Source organism: Physcomitrium patens, chromosome 6, assembly GCF_059467195.1.
Source record: "Physcomitrium patens ecotype Gransden chromosome 6, ASM5946719v1, whole genome shotgun sequence".
In the NCBI taxonomy this organism is placed as follows: domain Eukaryota; kingdom Viridiplantae; phylum Streptophyta; class Bryopsida; order Funariales; family Funariaceae; genus Physcomitrium; species Physcomitrium patens.
Genome location: NC_143415.1, coordinates 13078419 through 13103201, shown reverse-complemented (window position 1 = coordinate 13103201; position 24783 = coordinate 13078419). Strand labels below are relative to the sequence as shown.

The window sequence follows — 24783 nt, the reverse complement described above, 5'->3', positions numbered from 1 at the left end:
TAAGGTTTTGTAAAAAGTTGCGGGTTGTATGCCAAATTGCTAATTGAGCATCAAAATTATGGCTGAAATGTCTCACATTTGTATGAAGTCTTTCAAACACCTAACAATCCACTGAGCACCCCGTGACTCTAGCCCTAATTAGAATCCATCAATATACAGTATACTTTTTAAGTCATGCAAGAGAGTTCTAATTCCAATTGCCTGAAGTACCAGTGCAGTTGCAGTGGCTCTGCAACTACAATTTGAAGTTTCCTTCTGTTTTTCTCAGTTGCATAGATCTATGCCACCTAGCATTCCATCACATCAATAGACATGCTCATTGTACACGAAGTGGGCCTCATGGGTTGATGCTTTTTGAGCTCCTTCAACTGTAGCTCTCAGTCACATATTCTTTTTACACAAGAAAGTGGTTTTATCCATTGAAAGGAGAAGTCGATGTGTGTGGGCGTCGAGTGAGACGTTGTGGGGTGTGCTGTGTTCACTCCATGACGAACAAACTGTCTTCTTTGTCTGAATCCGATGAATTGCAAATAAATGAATAACAAAATTTGGGCCCGGATGCAGTTTGCAGAGCCACAGGATAACTATCTGAATGTGTTCAGTTCTTGTATTAATTGCATCGTATAGCGAGTGATTAACCCTCAAGATGGTGTAACAACTCCATGGGCGTCCTGGAGGTGACTGCCGTGTGACTGCCGTGTGAGTTGTTCAACTATCTGTGGCAAAACACGTTGAAACTCATTTTTCAACTTCACAGCACTTAGCGGCACCACATCGGTATCAGTATGCAGCATTAACGTGTTAGTGATTTCGAGAATGCTGCAAGCGCATCAACATCATCACGGAAAACTAAGTGACGCTTAAAAGGTGATTCAAAAGCTACCAGATGTCTAAAATTCACTGTGAACTGCAGGTTTGGAAAGTTCACATGGGCGTCCTGGAGGTGACTGCCGTGTGACTAGGTTCTGAGCTTTTTCTGTTAGTTGAGACGTAATTACAAGCCACACTATGGAGTTTAAAGTCACGCCGTATTGAGCAATGCGGTTGCATCTGTTACTCAGTGCTTCTATGTTAGGTGCTGCCCAAGCAAAACAATCACGCAAAACATTGGCCATCTTTGGGATGATCCGAATATTATTCCATCCCACACAACTCACGTGGAGATCAAAGACGTGCGAGAACACCAAGTCATCTTATCTCCTCTCTTATCAAACCAAGACCCCAGGGGTGAAGAATAGGTGAAAGCTCACACCGAGATTGAGGATCCTCCTCTGCATCTTTGTTGACCAGCTCCACTTTGCAACAGTGCCCACATGTTACACAAAGTTTACCGCTTCAAAACACTGCAACTTCAAGAGACAATGTTCCACTTCAAATTCTTGACAAATACAATCAAATTGTTGCGTGGAAGAGGGTCCAGCGCCCAGAAGAATCTCGTCTTGTCATCGTTTATTTTCTCGATTACTTGTACCAGAAAGAGGTAAGGTTTAGATCATGACTACTGCTTTAGATTAATCCTGGACGACCTCTATGTATTTGCTTCCATCATACAGAGATTGCAGAAGCCTAATGGCATACACTCCAGCCTCTAAGTCTGAGGATGTAGTCACACGTGCTATGCGTAGTCGAAAAAGCTCAACAGATTTGCAAAGCTTTAGAGATCATTGTAAACAACACCCTCAAAAACGTGAACCCTAGAAGAATATGAGAAAAACGTGAACCCTAGAGGAACTTTAGGAGTTCGCAGTTCCTGCATATGGAATTCATGACGCAATTAAGTAATCCATTCGCACACTCCAAATGACCCAAGAGTACGAGTGAAGTTGGAATGAAAATATCATGTAAGTTTACTGATCCGTGCAGAACTTTGGCAATGCACCGAGGGTGGAATTATGAATGAGGACATCTTGAGCCGTTCGGGAATAAACATATAAAATTCATGAAACAGATACGGCTTATTTGGTGCTAATAATACCCGACTGTGGAACAAGAAGAGACTGAGTGTTTCAGATTTGTGTGTTCTTAGCGGAGCAGAAAGTTACAGCAGCTCAACGCAATGATATCCACAGGGAGTGGCTACAGTTGCTCTTTTAAATTTCTTCCAGAAATTTCAGGCGTTTGAGTAATTAAAGAATGCTGTACTCTCATGCTGGACATCATACCAGTCCGATAGAGATCGGGTGAAAGTAAGGGTGTAAATACCATGTAGAGCCGTAATTACATGATCCTGGTGGCCCAGGAAGGAAATATTTGTCGACTAAGAACACCTTCGGCACACTAACATTTAGTTTCTCTGATTACTTCTGCTTCGCTAATTAAATCTCTGACAGTGTCTGGAGATCTCGCTCACGGCGGTGCAGCTCCTTCAGCCTCAACAAATCTTCTACAACCACGCATCACCTCCTCCTGCAATCATCGCCTCTATTAAGACACAACACTGCAAATACCACTCACGGAATGCCCATGCAGGCCATTTGCTTAAACCCAAACAATGTTGACTGTCTGTGTGTTGAAACCAGCCAAATTACCAAGCACTGAGGACTGCATACCTGGATAAAGAGTGCCTCCAAAAGCTACGATGGCCCTCGTTATCGATAGACTCAATCTTCTGCAGCTACTTCTCAGCTGCTTCTTTCATCGTGCAAACCAATTCGTCCTGAGCCTGCAGTAGCTTCGACTGAGAATCATTCAAATGCATCAAATACTCGCTGTGCCGAAAATCGAAAACTTCAAGCCAGTGAGAATCCATACATTCCTGTGATTAAACCCCATCCACCATGCTTTAGATCGGATACACCAACATGCTAACAACATTTGGCGACATAGCAAAGGCAAAGGCGCTCGAAACTTCCCGCCTTACATTTGTCAGTCTCAACACAAAATACCTGTAAGGGACCTGTGCAAACGTGAAAGGTGCAAACTGTGCTGGAGAATGCACGCACCATGACATAGAGACGAAATTAGAGCTACAAAAAACAGGCCGTTAAGTTGAGAGCTCGAAAGTATCAATATATAGCAGTCACATCGATACTGGCATCCGACAGGATCTAACTGATACTAACACTGAATCAAATAAATATGAACAATCAAACTTGAACAAATGCTGACTTTCTCATCCTGTAAACTTTCCGAAATTTTAGGGGAATGCAAACAACCGGGCTTCGACGAATGTCAACGAACTGATAAGCTGAGATCTAATTTAGATCCAACGTCCTCGAGGACCTACTACATATCAAATTGAGCTAAGAAATTATTGTGGCATGTATAATCAGATTTCACTCGTCAAACTGCCCTTTATTATTAACCACACGAGAATCAACCACATCTACTTTCGGAAACCCTGTCCCACATAATGATCCCGCATCCGGAGCTTTCAGATCACTGTATCATCCATCGAACCAAACTTATAACTTCTAAGAAACGCTAACAAAGAGTCTCTAATGTTGAACAATGCCCTAAAATAGGAGTGCAATTATAAGTAATGAAAACACATTGCGAAGGCACAGTGGCAGTACATATTTAGAAGAAACTGAACTCTTGCTAGGTCTCTTTTGCTTCCTGGTGGATGAACTGCACCATCTGCTGGACCTGCTTCGAGACCTCCATGTCTTTCATCTTGCCTGATTTTCTCGAACCCCAAACCGAAATCTTAGCTCCAAACCACAATTCGAAATTACAATGGCGCGCGGGATAGCTTGTCCACGCATACTCAAGAAATCTCAGGGATTCCTCACAGAATATTGTCCCAAAAAAGGAAAACCTTATTTCGGGCACAAGGAACAGTGGCAAAGGTCTGATACAAGGGCTCCAGGCAACTTCATCATAGTGCCGTTGTGCCTAATGTGTTAAAACTAAACATCTGTGTTTTTGTCGATTCTTGCCAGCCGGTTCAGGGCCAGCCCCGCGCGCCTTCGCAGGCTCGGCAAATAATCCATGAGCAAATGTGCGTCGTTTGTTGAGAGCAGGAATCACTTGCTGAGGTTGCAATGTCGATCCTAGTATTTTATCGTACACCATGCCTTCTCCTAATTCTAAAACTCCAGCTTCCAAGTTGCCTTGCACACGTCTCCTTTCAACTGCAATTTATTCTCTCGCTCCTTAAAGCACAATTACTTGGTACTACAGCTTTTCCTTCCCTGTTGTGTATCGAACAATCCTGCTCATTGTAAATTTCTAAAGCTTTGCATATCCTGCAATAAACATGGTGCTTCTAAGCTGCATTTGCCAAAACAACTGCACTAATATTTTTTTCCAAAAAACGGACTCACTTCCGAGCCCTTTTCAAAAACTTTTACCCAACAGCAATGGTGGGTAAGTTTGTACAATCAAAAGTAATTATAACAGTGTTTAGAGGTAAGCTGTGTCCATTGGCATAAAACCTTGTGAAATATATTGATTGCAAATTGAAATAAACACCAATGTGTCACTTTACAAACATTCCACAACCATATTCAGTTGTGTCCTTTGGGGAAGAGGAATCAGGGGCAACATCAAAGTCTTGAGATGTTTTTTCGGAAACGCAACTCGAACTGTGCCAAGCAAAGATGAAGGGAATGTTGGGGCCTCATGCCCAATCTTCTAACCCTAACGGAAGCTTAAAGTACAAGCTCTAAGCAATGATGAGTACGATATGCCATTTCCCAAAGGAATTACCCGCAATATCTCACTGATCTCCGAAGAGCAGGCACCGCATCCTCACAGTACATGTAGCAATCTCTGTGAACCACTAATCTCAGAAAGCTTCAAGAAGTGTCTCTACATGTGATATTCCTGCGCAGTTTTCCTGTGTATGTCTTTGTTCTCGTGGAGGGAGCCTGGACTGGATTGTGGCATGTGGTGGGGTTTGGGGAAGGAAGAAGTCACAGCAAGTTAGTGAGAGCTGGGGTTGTGGTTGGATGTCGGAAGGTGTGTGATATAAGATTGACTGCGCGTCTGGAAGGAGGGCGGAAGAGAATCTGTGGAGTTGAGTCAACCTGAAGTGGCAACTCGTGAAGAACCAGTATCTGGTGATTGGTAAGGTAAAGTTGAGAGTTTAAAGAGTGGGGATCGTGACGTGTGAGCGAGGAGTGTACGTAGCTGTGAGACGACAGGTGCAGTCGCTAGAATTCGTGTTTCCAGTTAGGTATATCTATTTGTATTAGTTTGGCTCCCTGTCTTGGGAAGGATCGGAGAGAATTCGTCTTTCCGGTGCATTGTGAGGATCATTGGAGAGGCCGGCTATGTGAAGTTGCGTGTCTGGAGTTGGTTTTTGATGCTTTTCGGAATCCATAATTAGGTTTGTGGGGCTGTGGTTACCTTATTTGAAAAGCCCTCCAATTGACACGTTTTCCCTCGGTTTCTGGAGAAAGATAGTTTTTTTTCTCTACAGAGAAAGAATTTGCTTCTGTGGGAGGAGCAGGCCTTACTGATTTTAGGTTTACAAAGAAGTGCGGCTCATTGTCAGAAGGAATTGAGATGATAATGTAGGACTGCATTAAGGTCGGAGATTACGTCATTTGCAAGGCATCTCTAGGTGTGCAGAAGAAAGCAGGCGCTGTGGGAATACATCTGGGCGGAAGGTTATGAACGGGGAGCAGATAGTGGGGACTAGGGTTGGATCAAGTGCAGAGGAGAAGGGAGTATGACAATTAGGTTATTCCTTCGGTGACCCAGGATACTCGGTAAAAGCGTCTCATTTCCAGGCCAGCACGGTTTATTTGAGTTCTTAACTAGCTGGCAAGATGGACCTGACCTCCATTCAAGAGGTATTCGATCGTGTGGCTAAGAAACAGAAGCTGTGTTGCTCCAAGACACAAGAGGTAATTGACCGAACACTTCACGAATTCGAGGCAGCTGTAGAACATTTGGATGTGACTGTAGATCGCTCACCTGAATTTCGCAAAGGAATACTCACGGACCTTCAACTAAAATTGACCGAAATTGCTCCCGTCAACCAGGTAAGCAAGTGCTTTGTGTTTCTTGATCTTCATCTTTAGCAGTCATGTCAGTAGTTTTATGTTCAATGGTATTAAAGCATTTTCTTGTGTAGAATGTCAAGCGTGTTTTGATTTACTTTATTGCAACAGAGGAACCTAACTTCTTAGATTTACAGGTAGGAGCTTTACAGAAAGAGCTCAACACAACTGTTAGCAAATATGGAAAAATGGTGGACAAGGCTTTCAACCCAGACATTGCCAAAGCGTACAGAGAGGTTGAATCTGATAGCCATTTGATCAACCAAATCATAGTTCAGCATTTCTATCGCATGGGGCTGTTTGAATCAGGCGATTGCTTTGCCAAGGAATCACAAGAACCTAATGCAGCTGCAGCGTTGAAGGTTCCCTTCTATGAAATGTATCAAAATTTGGGGCATCTTCGCGAGAAGAATGTGGAGCCTGCGCTGAGTTGGGCAAGGAGGAATCGACAGGCCTTGGAGGCCAAGGTACACGGCAACATTGCGATCTAATGTGCTTCTGTCAATGCATGTCCTCTAGTCCCATTGCGAGATGAATATGCAGATTGGTCTTCATATGAAACGTTGTTGTGTTGCTGGTAGATGGACAATCGATGACGATACTCCTTTCTTTTCTGTAGGGTTTTGTTAGCCAGCCCCTCATCGAAGAATTCCTCGGTCATTGTACTTACATGCATGATCGTGCAGGGATCTTCATTGGAGTTTCGATTGCATCAACTACAGTTTCTTCACGTGCTTAGGACCAAAGGGCGCATTGAAGCGCTGGAGTATGCGAAACTGAACTTCACTCCTTTTGCTGCTGAGCACATGTCCGACATCCAAAGGCTGATGGCTTGTCTCCTTTGGGCTAACCGATTGGAATGCTCTCCATACAAAGACCTACTCTCTCCATCTCAGTGGGATAAAGTTGCCTTGGAGTTCACAAGGGAGTCCTGCAATCTCTTGGGTCAGCCATACGAAAGTCCACTCTACGTGACTCTTTCCGCCGGATCCCAAGCCTTGTCGTCCCTGCTGAAGCTCGCAACTGTCATGTCTTCCAAGAAACAGGTGCGTTCCTACCAATTCTCTTCTTATTTCTATCGTTCTTTGTTCAGGTGCACTCGTTTATTGCTTGCATATACTCATGTTGTTTTGTGCACTTTGTTTATGGGATTTCTTGTATGTGTTTTCTATATGTTATGATATTTGTTCTAGAATTGATAATCTTATTGTGGAGTTGATACAGGAATGGGCAGCTCTGAAACAGATGCCAGTCGAAATCGAGCTAGATAATTCATTTCAGTTCCACTCAGTGTTCGCGTGCCCTGTTTCGCGAGAGCAGAGCACAGCCGACAACCCTCCAATGCTTATGCGCTGCGGCCACGTTCTTTGCAAACAGTCTATCCAAAAGCTTACCAAAAGCAATTCAAGAATGTTCAAGTGCCCCTATTGCCCTTTCGAGACGTCAGCCAGCCAATGTCGGCAAATCTACTTCTGATGAGAAGGCTAGAATGAGCACTAAATATTGTGTTGAGGTGCTCTAGTACATTTGTTGCAAAGAAGGGGGTGATAGGCGAGGTTCAAGAATGCCAGTAGTTGAATCGTTGTACAGAAGTTCGTAAGGATCCATTGCAAGCTTAGCAGTTGTATGGTAGATATTGAGCTCTGATGAATCTTGATTGATGCACAATGTGTTCAGTGGATATGAAATGCCTCATTTGATTAGTCAATCACAGAGCTGACAAATGAATCAGAATTGCTGTGTACCAGTTTAAATTAAGCAGTTGAAAAAATGTGTACAGATTTGTATATCACATGCACTCACAAACATTAAGCATTTTTTCTATCATTAAACAGTAAGTATTGCGACAATTAGCGCAAATACTTCCGCTTGTGGAAATGGCCTGCTATATTGAAACTGATATCATTCTTCAAATTGCTACATGAGTGAGAGCTTCATTGTACTGGATTTGTGTCAATGATAAGGAGAGTGATGGACGCGCAAGCTATTGGAGTCCAAGTGCAAAGAATCCAGTATTACCTGCTACACAAACAGGCTTCAACAATGATCGTCGCTGCGACTGAGGCACTTTCGTGAATCCAACTTCAATCCAGCATGAAGTAGTTACTAAATTGCAACACGTCTTTAGAATTGGATTGGTGTGGAACAATAGGGTTTGTAAATGCTTCAACTGCTTCTAGGACCTCCATGGTGAAGAACTAAAGTTGAAACATGTGCCGGTGTCAAGGAGATTCACAGGTGATAAATGTTTTTGCAAACTACCCGGTTGTGACCGTAGATGTGGATGTGTTAAAACTAGTCCCGGAATCAAGCTTTGCCTGAATACGAACCAGATGTTCCACCACAATCCTAGCAACAACCTCTTGAGCATAGTTCGCTACCATGTCCAACCTCGCGACTTTTCCCTTCCGCTTCGCTTCCTCTGGATTCACAACAACATGGCGCATCAACAACTTCAAGTCTGTGGTCGACGGTTCTGCCCACAGGTGTCCCTTAAAGGGCCCATCCAGAACCTCAGCCATGCGCTCTACCCGCAGGGGATAGCTATTGAGCTCTGTCATGTACTCAGTCATACCTGACCAGTTTGTTGCTATCACGGGCAATTCCATCGCCATGGCTTCCACATGGGGCCGGCCCCAACCTTCCCCTCTAGACGGGAGGACGAAGCAGTCAGCAGCTGCATAGAGAGCAGGAAGCTGGGACTGTGCAATGTGCTGATCATGCAAGTAAACGTTCGGCCAGCCACTCGGAGGCTTTGGGATTGAATGCGAGGAGACAAACTCAGTAATAACAGTTCCAAAATCATGGTTAGTATGATAGGGATTAGTGAGGAGATAAAGCGCTACGTTGTCGTCTGCTGAAAATTCCTGCAGATATGCTGAGAGCAGGATGTCCCAGCCCTTGCGGTATTCCCACTTGAAGATGCTAAGAAACACAAAAGGTTTTGATGGGGAATTAGGGGTTGAACCAAAGAGACGGTTGCTTGTTAGTAGTTTGAGAGGTTGGAGGTGGGCAGGATTGAAAAAGACAGTGTCCACAGGCTGCACTACCTTGAGCAGCTTCTCTTCCGCAACGCCAGCCCGAATGAAGGAGTCGACATGGAACTGGGTGGGAACCCAAACCTCGTCCATTCTGTTGCAACGGCGGACGTGATCAGGTGTGACGCCATCTGTCTCGAACATGGTGCGGCCGATGATGTAGAGAGGGTCATCGTATCCTGTAGGAGGGCATGGGGGCGTTAAGTAAAGGGGAGGATACCATGCCCCTGGTTCACTGTGACACACAACCACGGCGCCAGCCAAGTCGATGGGAACTGAGGTGAGAGAGAAGAGAGATTGGCGTGTCGCAGATGGTAAACCCTTCCAGAAGTTGAGGTTTTCAGCGTCTGCATAATGACTGATGCCAAGCTTTGGAACTTTAGAGGTGCCCTTGGAGCCAGCATTCACGGCAGTTACGTACGAGATTGCTTCCGAGCAATATCCACCTCCTGAGAAAAATGGCGCCATCCACAGCAAAGAATACCTGACAGCATTGTGATCGCCACTGGCCCTGTTCTGCGAATGTTTGCTCTGAATTGTCCACCTCGAAGCCACAGCTGAGAAGTAGTGATCCAACCGTGTTAATGCACGCTCAACAAAGAAGGGGTTTTTCTCAAGCAGGTTAGGTACTGCTGCACTCAAAGCCAAAACAAATATGCACAAGCAGATGGAGGGTTTCCACATCTGTTTAAGCACACCGTGTCCAGTCTTCGGGGATGCCTTAAGCTGCAAAGTAAATTCCTCTTTCTTTTCCGACTTCGGGCACGTTGAATCTTCGCTAGCTGCAGGCGTGCTATCGCGATTATCGATTGAAGAACTCCTAGAATTTGAAGACGTTTCCACACCAACATGCTCGCCAATATACATAGTCGCCAACAAGTGTAGTAGGATAAGTGTTCAAGAAATTAATGCGCTCACAGAATTCCCATCTTCCGCTTCGCCCACCGGTAACACGAGATGTTCGCACCTTTTTTACGTGTGCATCCCTGCAATTGACCCGTGCTTGTCAAAAGCAAACAAGCTGCGTTACGAGTTTCATCTTCAATTGCTAACCCTAAGTGATTAAAGACATTTGCCACACAACTCATTACCGCAAAACGGGATGGTCCTTCCCATGAACCAACCACAAGTCAGAGCTGTTAATACGAACAGGCAGGAAACCAAATTCGGGCGACAATGTAATCGAAGAAAAACACAATTCACAAGTGTTCCATCACGAGGCATGCATGACAACATCTGCGCGTGAGCAGAAGCGCGCTCGTCTACTCACAACCCATGAATGGGGTTGGCTACAAATTCCTAGTCATTAAGCCTTGCACCTCATCCTAAAGATATGACAAACTGGGGTCTTCTCGAAAACTTCTCTACCTCTGCAACTTCGCACTTGAACGGAAGATGACGCTGAACACAACTCCCTTCGAAAAGGTCTCGCTGCAGCATTATTCACTCCAGATGCTCAAAACCCACTTCTAACTAGTCAGCTCACAATTAGGTGTGGGATTTTTAAGTGCATGAAGTTGCCAAGTTGACGCCGAATTGAACAGTATTGTCCACAGCGATCGAGAACGAACTTAACCGACGGATTGCTTCACCAATCCTCGTCAACTAATTTCTAGAACCTTCCATGCAAGTCCCCCACTAAACCCTAATCTAAGGCTTGTGTGATTAGAGCCACAGATTGTGTGTGTAGTATTTTCATAACGATTTCGCAGAGCTGGTACCCAGCAAGCACTCTGATCTTTATACTTCATCAGTCCTTCATCGTCAATGCGTGTGTGCAGACATAGATGATGTCGTGTGAACACTTACGGACTCTCAACTATTTGTTGGAAGCACTTGCTAACTAATTTTCAACTAACTGTTAGGAGTCCCTAAAATATTAGTAAGAGGGGTGCACAGTTAAGGGTTTGGGATTTCTTTTAAAGAAAAAACCTAAAATTGTTTATGAGTGATGTTGTGCACCATTGCATTGTGTGCATACCACATCGTATTGTCTAGAATCTACCTAAACTATGCTTGTATTGACATACTCACATGAATAAATATGTATCTCTTAAGGGGGGGTGGCATCGTTGACAAACACAACACCAATTCAAGCTTGCTTTGAGTTATATCTCAATCCTGTCAGAATTAGAAAATAGGTGGAACAATTACACACATACATCATCAAAACAAAAAATATAAGTAGCTCCAAGTACACACAAGTTTCCAACAAAGCCAAGGCCAGTTAAGTCTCTTTTTTTGATAAATAAGTGGAGAAAACCCCAATGGAGTACAAAAACTCCATAACAAATACAATAAGTCAAGCCACATATAAACACTATAAAAGTGTGTTAATCTACAATGAGAGAAGCTAAACATTCAAACTCTTCCTTTGAAGGCTCAACTTGTAAAAAGATGAGCCTTCTTAGGATTTTGGAGTACTTAAACACACTAGGACTTGAATAGGAAGTGAAGGACCTCCAAGATCCACTTCCAAGACCCCTTCTAAGACTCAAGTCTTACACTTATGGTGGCTCCATGCCTCATGATACATCCTAGTGTACATCACTACATTCTTGACAGCAATTTGAGAGAATTTAGAGTTTATTAGATTGTTTCAATGCAAGAAGCTGGTTGTTTCATAAGTGGCTTTTCTTTTGTGTTTGTTTTCTTGAAAAAAAAAAAAAAAAATTAAATGTATTTTGATTATAGGTGTGGTTTACTTTGAAGACAAATTCTTTAATCAATGTTTGAATAATTATTGATGATACTAGACTATTTTAATAAAAGTGATCAATTCATGAAATTAATAGCTTGTAATAATTGGTCATTAAATGTCGTAAAATTTGAGTATACAAGTATATTATTATAAATATAAAGTTGAACATATTCATCTATATATTAGATATAGTAGGAAGTAATGTACATAAAACATATGATTTTTGAAAATTGATAGATTTTTTATATTTATGCTGGAAATTATTAGAAAAAATATTATTACACTAATTAATGAAATTATTTTGAATAAGCTTGATATAACAACAAAAAAAGAAAGAAAAGAAAATAATTATATATGTACATATATAGTCTCCTTCCAAGTACATCTTTATTTGCATATATTAGTTTAATTTTGATTCTATGGTCTATGAATCATTCATCTTTGTTTTGATTTTTGATTTTGATTTTTTGAGATTAAACTTGTAAAGAAAAAAAGACTTTTTTTAATCTTTAAATTATACTTGATTATATTAAAATTAATAGAAAAATTTGTCTTTAATATTTATAAAAGAAAAATAATCATAAAAAAATTATGAGAATAATTACAAAAGAAATAAATAATTTATAATACTCTATTTCAACTTTTGATATATACATCACTATTTTAAAAATTAGGGATTGATATCAAGTGAGATGATGTTACATTTATCAATCAATTTCTTTATGAGCTACAAAATCATATAAAGAAATTATAGTTCAATTTGCTTGAACCTCAAACTTTGAATCAAGCTAATAATTTTGCTGTCAAATGAAATAACTGAACTTTTGAATTTCAATAATAATAATAATAATAATAAAATTATATGTTTGCACTTCAGTGCTTTAATACTTCTATTGCAAGTACTTGTACTAGTTATAATATATATTTCCAAATATAGAAGTCATGAAGAATGATACTATCTACTTCAAATCTCTTATTGCACAAGAAAAAACATTCAACATCAACAAGAAGGATTATACTTTTGTTTTAGGAAATCAGATCATATTACTTACTATTGTCCAAAGAAATAGCAAAATTACAAGACATGTATACAATTCCTAAAGAAGACAATACATTGAATGAGAAGTTTGTTTAACAACATCAAGAATAATGAAATTGGATTCTTGTATAATATTATCTTATAAAAACCTTGTATTACCTTTTTAATAATTTTCTTGCTTTATAATATAAGTCTATTTAATATTTTAAAACCACATTGTTTCTAATATTGTTCTTTTAAAAGTTTAGTACCTCTATTTGTTTTTTTGATAATAATTTGCTAAGTATCTTAAGATATCACAAGAAAAACAACCAAATATGTACATGTAGAAATTATAGATAAAAAATCTTTATCTTCAGGAGATATTATCTTTAAAATTATACCAATAAAAGTAATTATAAAATATTACAAAAGTCTAGTGGTATCTAATTTTATAAATTTTTTAATCACTATCATTATTTAAGATTTATTTTATTTAAAAAAATATAATCTTTAAATAGATTAAATACCTTATAGTCTTGAATTTTATCTTATTTCATTTAACTAAAAAACAAAAGAAAAATTTTGACTTAAATCTAGAAAAATAAAACATGTATTTGTAGGAGATAGACCATTTATAAAGTCCACAAAAGAAGATTCATTTTTTATTTATACAACATCATGTATTTATTTAAAAAGAGATAGTAGATTCTTAAAGCAATATAAGAAACATCAATATATATATATATATATATATATATATATAATCAAAACATCAATCTTATGATTATGCAATTGGCCTTCAAAAAACATTTAATTCTCTTTTGGACCAATTTATAATTTGTTGCAAAATTATCTTACTACTTTGAAGGGATATATTGCAAATCTTGCAAAGAAGTTAATTTAATATTCAAATTTCTTATAGGTACACCAATTCTTTTTGTGAAAAAAAAAAGATGGATTCTTACAAATGTATAATATTATTGTAGAGTCAATACATTGAATATTAGGAATTTTCTACCTTTTCTTCTAATACTGAGGCTTCTTAATCAACTAAATGAAGCTAAGATCTAATTAAGAAAAATCAATGAAGAGTCTACAATTTGGTACATATTAAAGAAGATGATTAATAAAAGAATATATCTCAAATTAAATATGGCCGTTTTAAATATGATATCTTGTCTTTTGGCCTTTTAAATGCTTTAATTACTTTCTAACATTTAATAAGCAATATTTTTATAAATTTTTATAGAATTTTATTATGTTTTATTTAAATCACATTGCCATCTATTCCAAGAACGTATAAAAACATGATATTTGCTTTGTGCTAAAAAAACTTAGAAATGCAAGATCATATGCCAAGATAGAAAAACATGTATTTTTTACAATTCAAATGAAATTTTGGAGCATATCATTTCAAATAATAGTTTAATATTGGATTCTAAGAAAGTAGAGACTATGATGGATTATTAAATAACAAGACTTATTAAATAATTTATTTATATATTCTTATCTTACACCAAAAGAAGAGAATGTTTCATATAATAAAAAAATGCATTATTCTTTTAAAACCAAAGCAATTATATCTTTGATCTATTAAGCAAAAATTTCAATTGATTTTTTTATGAAGTTTATTTAAATATATTAAAAATACCTCTTATTTTTATGTTAAAAATGAACTTTATAATTATTTAAAAATATTTGAGCCCAAAAAAAAAAAATCTTTATTATAAATGACAATTATATATTCTAAAAGATCAAGCACAATTATATATAATTTAAGCACAATACGAATTTCTACAAACATGGAATTTTGGATATAATAAAATCTTGTAGCATATTTTAAGAGATTTTTGGTTGTTATAAATGTGAAAATGTATCAAAATATTTATTAAATCTTATAGCACATATTCTTAAGCATAGAATCTACATCATCAATTTTTAGACTTCTTCACCTTTTATCTATTTTAAAGCAATGTTAGTCATATATATTAATGAACTTCATTATAGTTCTTCAAATTTCAAATTCTAAAGATTGTATTCATATGATGATGGATTGGATAATTAAAATGGTACATTTCTATTGTGTATAAAAAATATTACTATTAAAGAAAGAAAGAAAGAAATATATATATATATATATATATATATATAATTGATAATATTTATTAATACTATAGGCTTTGAAGTGATATTTTATTTAATAAAAAAATTCCAATTTATACCAAGATTTTGAATTTTTTGAATTTATAAAAGATTGATATTAAGTTATCTTTAGCTTTTGATCCTAATATAATGAATAAATATAGTGTAAAAATTAAGTATTAAAATAATACTTTTACTATTTATTATTATAAAAAAAAGTTAAACAATTTTCTTATTATCAGCAAAAATTTTATACAATAATATCATACATATTATTATTTTTTATTTTATTCTATAATAAATATTATTATCTATAATTTAATATTTTTTACTTTTAATAGTTGAAATTCTATAAATAGAATACTTGGTAAATAGAATAGTAGAATTTTATAAAAAATAGATATAAAACTAAAGGAAGCTTAAGAATAAGAAAAAATTAATACAAAAATTTATAAAAAAGAACAATCTCTATTAAAAGTTTATAATAAAGTATGGTTATTCTATCATAATATTATTATTAATTAACTTTGTGACAAGTTGGATTATTAAAATCCTAATTTATTTATTATCTAAGAAAAAAATTTACCATGTATTTTATGTATCTTTTACTAGCCTTATACTACAATCAATATATTGAGAAGAAAATAACTACCACCATCTTGTATTCAAATAGATAACCAAGAGTTTGAAGTAGAAGAAATTTTAGATTTAAGGTGGTACCAAAGATAAATTGGAATATCTTGTATATTGGTATAAATATGATATTATTGTACATACATAAGAGCCATGTGAAAATCTTGCAAATGCATCAAATTTTATTATTATTTATGATTATTATTTATTATTATTATTTATTATTATTATTATCCAGAACATATATTAAAATCAAAGACTAATTATAAATGCTTGGGCCACAATTTATGTAGTCTTTAGAAAGCTTCTACATGGTCTTTCTGTAGTCAATATATATAGAAACATGAGTGAGGCTATTTTCAATCTTGTCAATGCCTTTCTTGTATTTTGGACTTAATTCAATACTTTTAAGCTTCTTTGTGTTTGACAACAATCATTCTAATTCTTTTCTATCTTATATTTATATCTTTTCTCAATACATTCTTTTTTGTTTAATAATACATTATGTATATTTTTAAATTTTTTATCTAGAATCATGTCTTTGACATTAATATGCTATTCATGCAAAATTATATACAAATTTGCTAAGGTTATTTGATAAATTAAAATCCAATTCAATTTTTCATCTTTATAATCTAAAAGATTTATATAATTAAAAAATGTATATGTATAATAATAATAAATACATCAAAATAATTTAAAGTTTATAAAATTAAATAAAAAAATTATATAAAGCCTTTGTGCCTTAACAACATAAAACATATGTTCTAAATATATTATTATAGAGTAATTAGTAAATATTCTTGCAATAATTCAATACCTTATGAATCATTGAATTATATATATTCTTTTTAAATATTTATATGGTACTAAATGAATCTTTTGTCTAACTTTGTTTTTTGTTTTACTTCAATCACTTTTAACAAAGAATTTGTTTATAAGATTAATGTAGAACAAATATTTTAACATAAAATGCTATGTTTATATATGTATATTTTTTTAAATTTTATTGTACTAAGATTGCTTAGAAAATAGTCATATTATTTATTTTTATTTAAATATTTTTTTGGTCTACAAAAAAAAATAAAGAACTAAGTTATATCATAATTTTTTAAATATAATAAGTAATTCTTATATAAAGTTTAATAATAAGAATCTAAATTTTATATCTAATAAATACAAACTTATTATTTACACATTTTATTACATTTTATTATGTGTAGTTAAATATATATGGCAGTTGAAGTCACATATAAAATGATGTTGCAAGTAACATTTATGTAATGTGATAAAGTTTTTCGGTTAAATGCAAGAATGCATTATTTTTTTTTCAAAAAAAAATACTAATATATTGTATAATCAAACATGCTTTTGTTTTTGAATATATACATCATATCATGATACATGGACTCAATACTTTAATAAGGAATTGATGTGTGTGTATAAATATATGATCACATATACACATATATTTTTTGATCAAGAATTTCTTTGTCAAAAACGCCCTTTGCGTCTATCTCAGTAATGCATGCATTGTATTGTCTAAACATCCAACAAACCCCATTAACTCGGTCAGCTTCCAAAACTTTCTTCCCTCTTTGTCATGTAGAAAAAGCTCAGAACTACGGTTAACAGACGGAAAAGTATACAGTAAACGAAAAAGTAAAATAAGACGAAAAAGTGAAAATTCAACGAAAACGTGAAGATGCTGAAGGACGAAGATGTACATTCATCCATGGAAGGGGAGCTGAGCAGACCAGAGCAGAGGCGCCAGGGACTGGATTGTTGCTGAGCACCCTTCACAGGATTCCCTTTAAAAAATTCATTTTGTTATCATGTCCTGCTTGAACCTTTAACTGTCGACGCCTTCGAGTGCGATTGCCACCACATCCGCTCTCGGCGCCATTCTGTGCTCACATCGTGTCGTCATTCAATCGCATTCTGCAAGGTGGGCTTCTGAATTGCGCTCTACATGTCCCCTTCAGAATGCATTTTTATGTTGCTGTCCTTCTGGGCCTATTCTTTTTCACTCTACTCGTCTCATTTGCTTGAGTTGTGATTTGCAACTCATTGAGCTGCCGTGTTAGCACTAGAATTGTGAGAATACCCCTTGGAATCGTGTCAGATTCTCACGCCAGATTTCGTTGCAGAGGGGGGAATTGCTCAAGATTATCGTTCGCCACGGAAATCAGTGGGTGGAGGTAAACCTGGGGTGAAGCCGTCGAATTTGGGGGTTCGGGAGGGGGAAATTGGGTGGCAATGTACGCCGCCTCGAGTAAGCTTAGCTCCTCGGGATGTCTGTTGAGTACGTTTTCATCGTATAGGAAATGGGTCCACCATTTCGCAGTTACTCTGCCCTTGCAGCAGCGCAAGAGCTTCCAGTCCAGCTGTGTAACGAGGGTTCCCCGCCGCTTTGTGGGCTTACCATGTTCCATATCACCACTGCGTGTTGTGCCGGCGCAGCTGACCTCCACGAGGCTCTTGGTAGTGGCATTGAATGACAAGCGTGGAAATGGCTCCACAAACACTGATGGTATGTCCCGTTTCAGCTGTATCAATTCCTCATTTATTTCGTGTATCTATTGCATCATTGATGCCGTGGTAAACATCCAAGTCTGTGACGGGTTTTATGGGGAGTACTTATCCCATTACATACGAAGTTCAGTAGGTTAGTTAGCAAGTTTTACTCTTTTGAGAAGATCTCAAACAGATCATACTTGCCTACTTATAATCCTACAAATGGACTGGGTTTGCATTTAATGGTATCTAATCTCATCAAGGAGATTAATCATTATATCCTGTTTCGTGTAGGAGCTGTAACGGGATATCAGCTCCCTCCAAAAGAGATAAGAGAGATAGTAGACGCACCGCCAATACCTGCTCTCTCATTTTCTCCAAAACGGGATGAGATTGTATTCTTGCAGCGACGATCGCTACCTCCCGTGGCTGAATTTGCAAAACCAGAGCTTAAGCTTGCAGGGATACGTATAGACCCTGATTACAATTCAGGGAGCAGGATGTAAGCTCTGTTTCTCTCTTCACCTTCGGCAGTCATAACTATGTGGCAATGCAGCTTATTGTGACATTGCTCTACTGGTTTTTCCGGTTACAGTGTTATTTTTGAACTTCGTGTTCTTGACCAAGTGGTTTGATAAGAAAAGTTGTGTACTAGTGTTTCATGGCGTTGGAGTTTATTGAATGAAAGATCTTATTGGTTCACTGGCATTTCGCACATGAATGAGGCGCTGTAGTAAATACAAATCTCAAATCTATATGGTTCAACGAGATATAATCCAGAATCTGAGAGTCAGTACCTTTAAAGGCTTGAGGTAATTGGGCATTGAAGAGTGGCTGATGAGTGCAGCGTGTGCGGTTGCGATAAAGCTTGTGTTCAGGTCCTTCTACACAGGAATCAGTATCCGTAAGTTGCTTGACGAAGGAATTCTAGGTCCGGAGCGTTCAGTTGACGGTCTTCCCGAAGATGCCAGAATTAACTTCGTGAGCTGGTAATGTTTGCTAATTCGGGGCTTTATTGATCTGCAAATTTGTCCTTGAAATTGCCACTAACATCGTGTTATTAATGTTCGGGATTCTAATGTAACTGATAACTGTCTACAAGTAAGGCTTTTGACTTGAAATTCATATAATTCTTTGTATTTCAAATGTATTGAGTTTGATTTGACCTTTGGGTTTCTGATGTTTTGTCGTGCTTTTTGAAGGTCACCAGACGGTCAACATTTAGCATTCAGTGTTCGTGGCGTTGAAGAGGTCTATTTCCCTCAGATCGAGCTTTCTTCTTGATTCTTTCATGCAAATTTTATTTGTTGCACGAAATCTCGATAGTTCGCAGTATTTGTCTTTACGTTGACCATGTTCTGAAGTGACTATGATCAGCTTTTGTTCAAGTGTCTGGGTGGGTTCATGATGATTTGTCAACTCAGTGATTTTCCATAGAGTTCGAGGGATTCTTATACTTTACACCACCCGAAATGAAGCTGAATTGTGATTGAAAATCGGTTTTAAGTTGAGATAGTTGTCAAGTTACGAATTCATTTTTATATAGACGGCATCAAGGCTTCATTTTAGCATCGATACTGGTCATGTTGCTCTGTAGAGCGAACCACCTAGTCTTAAAATTTAGATTTTTTCCACCTGTAGTCATTGGGACCTCCTAAAAGGATCAAGTTAACTCATCAACTTGTTGTAGTGAATTCAAACGTCGAGTGATTAAAGGAACTGCTTGTCGACTTTCTGTAAAATGTTCATTTGGCGGAGGCTATAAAAAAACATTATCAGCTGTATTCTGTACTAACAAATAGTCAACTTGCAATAAGCAAAGATGCGGTAGTGATGCTGTACATTACCCATCATCGAACACTGCTAACAACAGTTTCTTAGTTTTGCAGCATGTGCATATAGAGATACGTTGTGTAAATCATTATTTACTGTTTACATTTCTGGTCAGATATTGTTGTCCACTGCATTCATGACAGGAAGCTAACTATCGATGAATGCTTGATGATGTGCAGGAGAATGGCCCTCCCTCATTGCTGACTCTATGGATTGCAAACGTGAAGACAGGGAAAGCTCGAAGGCTTATTGGTCCCCCAGAACTTCATCTTAATTCCATCTTTGAGTCGTAAGTGGTATTTGTGCACAAAATTTAACTCTCTCGGTGCTCCGCTAGAAAGCTGGAAAGCTTTGCTCTGTATTCTTATGAATGTCTTTTGCATGGAGAGAATGCATATTAATGGACTAGAGAGGATCATTCAGTGAATGAGACAAATTAATTGGAGATGATCTTACGTTTAATACATATGTTTCGTCCGTTCTTCAGGTATTCTTGGGTTGACGATGAAACAATAGTAGTTAGCACTATTCCTGCCACACGTGGTGCTCCTCCTAAGAAGCCTCTGACTCCATCTGGTCCAAAAATCCAGTCAAATGAAGAGCAACTCGTCGTTCAAAATCGTACTTACCAAGATCTCTTGAAAGACAAGCATGATGAAGACCTCTTCGATTATTACACAACTGCACAGCTTGTATTAGTAACTCTAGATGGGAAAGCTCAGCCTATTGGGCAACCGGCTACTTACGTATCTGTGGAGGCATCACCTGACAGCAATTTTCTCCTTGTTGAATACCTTCATAGACCTTACTCATTTATTGTACCCTGCGGTCGATTTCCTAAAACAGTTGAGGTGTGGCGGAGGGACGGTGAATTTGTTAAGCAGATTTGCGATCTACCTCTTGCAGAAGATGTACCGATAGCTTCTAACAGTACACGAAAAGGCCGCCGAGGCATCAATTGGCGTTCGGATAAACCGGCGTCTTTATACTGGTGTGGGCTAACTTCCTTTACTGTTATCAAGATATGTTATAAGAGTAATTTAAAGATTGTAAAAGGAAAGATGTTGGTTGATGAATGATATCCAGGATTAATATGTAGGGAGTTTCTACATGTGTAGCTTGTTTTGAGATGTTTGAATTTTGTTGATGAGCTCGTAAGCAGGGCGGTTTGGTGGCTTGAGCTGTACACAAATGCCATGCCTATTTATGATGTTCTGTCATTCGTTTGGGGACATTCTTTTTCATCTATTTCTTGAAGAATTAAGACACAAGAATAAATTAATGTTTTTGAAGATTGAACACATTCTTTTGAAAAAAGGATTTCATTCTAGATTTCTTGAGGGTCAACAATGTTTCTGATACCTACGAGACGTGTATTTAAAATCAGGGTAGAAACACAAGATGGAGGTGATCCTAAAGTTGATGTATCTCCTCGTGACATTGTATACTCGGAACTTGCTGAAATTGTGGCCAACACCGAACCTCAAATTATAGCCAAGACAGATCTTCGATACGGGTAATTATCTAACCGAATTGTGTCTTAATAATTAGTTAGTGTGAGGTCCCACTTTCCACTACGAGCATGCTTTACTAAAACTAAGATACGGTTCAATAATATTTACTTTGCTACTGCGAGAAATATGCTATTGATTATCCATATTGATACCACCTGCACTTGATCATGAGTATTCAAAATGGTAGTCTTGCTTGGTTCCTTGTTTCCAGGTTGTAGGGCTGTTGGGTCTATTACGTACATCTTGTCTCCTTACATAAGATTTAACATATCCATGATTTCTTTGGAAAACAGAGGCATAGTTTGGGGCGATGAATCTTTGGCATTGGTTTACGAGTCGTGGTACAAGACCCGTCGTACTCGCACCTGGATTATTGCCCCAGGAACTACTAATTCAGAACCTCGCATTCTCTTTGATCGCTCATCAGAAGATGTGTATTCTGACCCTGGATCTCCAATGTTGCGTCGGACGGCTCTTGGAACTTACGTCCTTGCACAACTCAAAAACAGTGACGAAAAAAGATGTTTATTGTTGAATGGTAGTGGGGCCTCACCTGAAGGCTACGTTCCTTTTCTTGACGTCTTTGACACGTAAGTCACCCACGTACCCAAATGCTCGCGATTCTAAATACCCATCTCTTATGTCATGAATGAGTTTTTAATCAGATTACAAGTCAAATTCAGCTCATTGTTGTGGCCATCCTTAATGCTGTGGCGTTCTCCTGTGCTAAGGTGTATGTTCTGGACTGCTATTTTACAGGGAGACCGGCAAGAAAGAACGAATATGGGAAAGTGATAAGGAAAAGTATTTTGAAGACGTAGCCGCACTCATGTCAGACCAAGTAGACGCCGATTTATCTGTTGATACTCTCAAGCTTCTTATATCCAAGGAATCACAACTTGATCCACCTCAGTACTATTTGCGGACCTGGCCTGAACAGAAAGAAACGCAAGTCACTAATTTCCCCCACCCTTACCCCCAGTTACGAAATCTTAAGAAGGAGATCATTAGGTATGCGAGGAATGATGGTGTACAACTAATGGCAACTCTATATTTACCACCTGGTTATGACCCATCGAGGGATGGTCCTCTACCTATGCTTATGTGGGCTTATCCTCGCGAGTTCAAGAGTAAAGATAATGCTGGTCAGATGCGGGGATCTCCAAACACATTCGCTGGCATCGGGTCTACTTCTGCTTTACTATGGTTGGCCAGAGGGTAAGTGTCTATTCAATGCTGTGATATGTGATTGAGTGAAGGATCTTCGATGTTAAGTTTGAACAAATTTTCAGGCTTGAATTAAAAATCTCTAACTTGCCCATTATTGGTCAAACTGGACGGACAGTACTGTCGTATTATCTTGGACATGGTAGCATTAGTGAAACTGTTACTGATTTCATCATTGTTTTGTAAATGTAGCATGTCCGATCAGTATTGTAGTCTTTTTCTCTGAAAGTCTTTGGTTTATGAATCTCACAGGTTTGCTATTCTTGATGGACCTACTATGCCAATAATAGGAGAGGGTGAAGAGGAAGCCAATGACCGGTATTAAACCCTGTTCCAATACGTGTGTGCATGTTTTCACTTAGAAATGACAAATCGAACTTTTTAGTTTAACTTGGAAAGAAATTTTAGTTTTTTGGTGAGGAAAACTCCATATTTTTATAATCACGGTTATCATTGGCACGCCACATCCGAGTATTTTGAAATATTATATACCATACAGATTTGAATTGAGGGTTGGTCACTGCGTGTCCATTCCCTTAGACAGGGAATATTTTGCCCCGTGGTAAGTATGTTGCGCTGCATTTCTTTCCTTCCAGATACGTGGAGCAACTTGTAGCCAGTGCGCAGGCAGCAGTCGATGAAGTTGTCAGACGTGGGGTACGTATTGCTCTTCATGGTGTGCTTTCTGTCTTTGTTAGATGACCTGCAGCATTCACTGCTAGTGCCACCGATCAGATAGATGAAGTTGTATGGAGCTAATCAGCATCTTCAAAGTTATTGACAAAACTGGAAGTTGCCTTGGAGTTATTCTGGGAGGTTTCTCTAATCCTTGATTGTTCAAATTCTAGGTTGCTGATCCTAAAAAAATAGCTGTAGGCGGACACTCCTATGGGGCGTTCATGACAGCCAACTTGCTTATCCACGCACCGAATTTGTTCTGTTGTGGTATTAGTCGGTCGGGTGCCTATAATCGTACACTTACTCCGTTCGGTTTCCAGGTAATATTTGAAGTAAATTGATTTTTGAAAGGACATCTGTTTGAAATCTCCTGATTTATTCTATCAAGATTTTGTAGTGGTTTGGCCTGTTTTTGCCTGATTTGGCCTGGAGCGACTACATCCGCCTTGCATGGTCATGAGCCTCACTGTAGGCCTTCTCTGTCCTCTTCTTGCAAGTTGGTGATCTGTCGCCATTTGTGGATTTTCTGGTGTGCAGTCTGAGGAGAGAACTCTTTGGGAGGCGCAAAAGACCTACATTGAGATGAGTCCCTTCATGCTGGCCGATAAAGTGAAGAAACCTATTTTGCTAATTCATGGCGAAGAGGACAACAACGCTGGGACTCTTACCATGCAGGTAAAAATTCGTCGATTCTACTTCTTGTTCCTGATTTGAAAATTGTCACTTGCAGTAAGATGAAATAGATTTGATCTTCCACGCCGAGATCCTGGTACGGTATCCATCACAAACAAAGACGTTGAGGAGTAAACTCGCAACCGACTAGTCAGTTTCTTTACTGGGCACATGAACTCAGTTCTTGTCAATATCTCTCAGGAATTATCTCTACTGTGATCTATTTATACACATAAATATTTTTGCCCTTGCTGCAGTCGGAGCGCTTCTACGCCGCTCTGAAAGGAAACGGGGCGCTGTGCCGGTTGGTGCTTCTTCCTCTTGAAAGCCATGGTTACTCTGGGCGTGAGAGCGTGATGCACTGCCTGTGGGAAATGGACCGCTGGTTGCAGAAATATTGCGTCCAAGCCTCTAATAAGGCGTCCCTTGGTCAGAGCTTGAACGGAGACTTGATCAGCGCCGAAAAGAACTCATAATCTCTTGTACCTCTGTCCTAGCTTTAGCCATTGCCATTCTGATACATTGTCATTGGAAGTAGCACATATGATGGATGAATGAATTTGAAGATATACGGTACTATACTATTCTTTCCCGGTTGAATTCACAAATTTACTATGTACTTCATCTGCAGCATGTGGACAGTGGCATTGTCAACAACGCAATGTTGAACGGGTTGACAGGATTTGTTGTTAGAAAGTTTTAGACTTTCTGGTCAGACGTTTTCTTTTTTTCTTTTTTTTTCTCTTCGAGATTTTCAAGTATCCAAAATGGATTTCATGCTTCTCTGTTAAGCTCACAGTCTGAGTGCGAAAGTCAGCTAAGAATGTGTGGAAAATTGGGCAGCAAGTTTAAT

The 24783-nt window shown here is 38.1% G+C and overlaps 3 protein-coding genes and 1 long non-coding RNA gene across 7 annotated transcripts; 2 read left to right on the top strand and 2 right to left on the bottom strand.

Annotated features, from left to right (window-relative positions):
* Positions 1-1350: 1350 nt before the first annotated feature.
* Positions 1351-4234, bottom strand: LOC149989165 (uncharacterized). 3 transcript variants are annotated; one of them, XR_016503368.1, is made up of 3 exons: positions 3516-4234; positions 2550-2755; positions 1351-2406 (listed from the first exon to the last, which is right to left on the bottom strand). It is a non-coding gene; the product is annotated as an uncharacterized LOC149989165 (long non-coding RNA). The 3 variants fall into 3 exon arrangements; XR_016503367.1 differs by lacking the exon at positions 3516-4234 and adding an exon at positions 2886-3508; XR_016503369.1 differs by lacking the exon at positions 3516-4234 and adding an exon at positions 2943-3508.
* A 118-nt stretch (positions 4235-4352) lies between these two features.
* On the top strand, positions 4353-7741 carry LOC112283537 (protein RMD5 homolog). Its single transcript, XM_024522349.3, has 4 exons — positions 4353-5936; positions 6092-6421; positions 6641-7000; positions 7179-7741. The coding sequence occupies exons 1-4, from the start codon at positions 5721-5723 to the stop codon at positions 7428-7430; spliced, it is 1158 nt and encodes a 385-aa protein (XP_024378117.1). The 5' UTR covers positions 4353-5720; the 3' UTR covers positions 7431-7741.
* Positions 7679-10714, bottom strand: LOC112283536 (uncharacterized). Of its 2 annotated transcripts, XM_073534733.2 has the most exons (3): positions 10361-10714; positions 8530-9978; positions 7679-8376 (listed from the first exon to the last, which is right to left on the bottom strand). In XM_073534733.2, the coding sequence occupies exons 2-3, from the start codon at positions 9857-9859 to the stop codon at positions 8213-8215; spliced, it is 1494 nt and encodes a 497-aa protein (XP_073390834.1). In that variant the 5' UTR covers positions 9860-9978; positions 10361-10714; the 3' UTR covers positions 7679-8212. The 2 variants fall into 2 exon arrangements, with proteins under 2 accessions (XP_073390834.1, XP_024378113.1); XM_024522345.3 differs by having other exon boundaries at positions 7679-9978; positions 10361-10710.
* Positions 10715-17297: 6583 nt separating this feature from the next.
* LOC112283985 (putative glutamyl endopeptidase, chloroplastic) lies at positions 17298-24560 on the top strand. The gene is made up of 15 exons (XM_024523421.3): positions 17298-17437; positions 17640-18022; positions 18301-18508; positions 18885-18995; positions 19209-19257; positions 20019-20128; positions 20327-20830; positions 21227-21355; positions 21647-21943; positions 22113-22571; positions 22833-22898; positions 23177-23237; positions 23429-23578; positions 23796-23933; positions 24188-24560. Exons 2-15 carry the CDS (start codon positions 17749-17751, stop codon positions 24404-24406), a joined length of 2775 nt encoding a protein of 924 aa, XP_024379189.1. The 5' UTR covers positions 17298-17437; positions 17640-17748; the 3' UTR covers positions 24407-24560.
* The last annotated feature ends 223 nt before the right edge of the window (positions 24561-24783 follow it).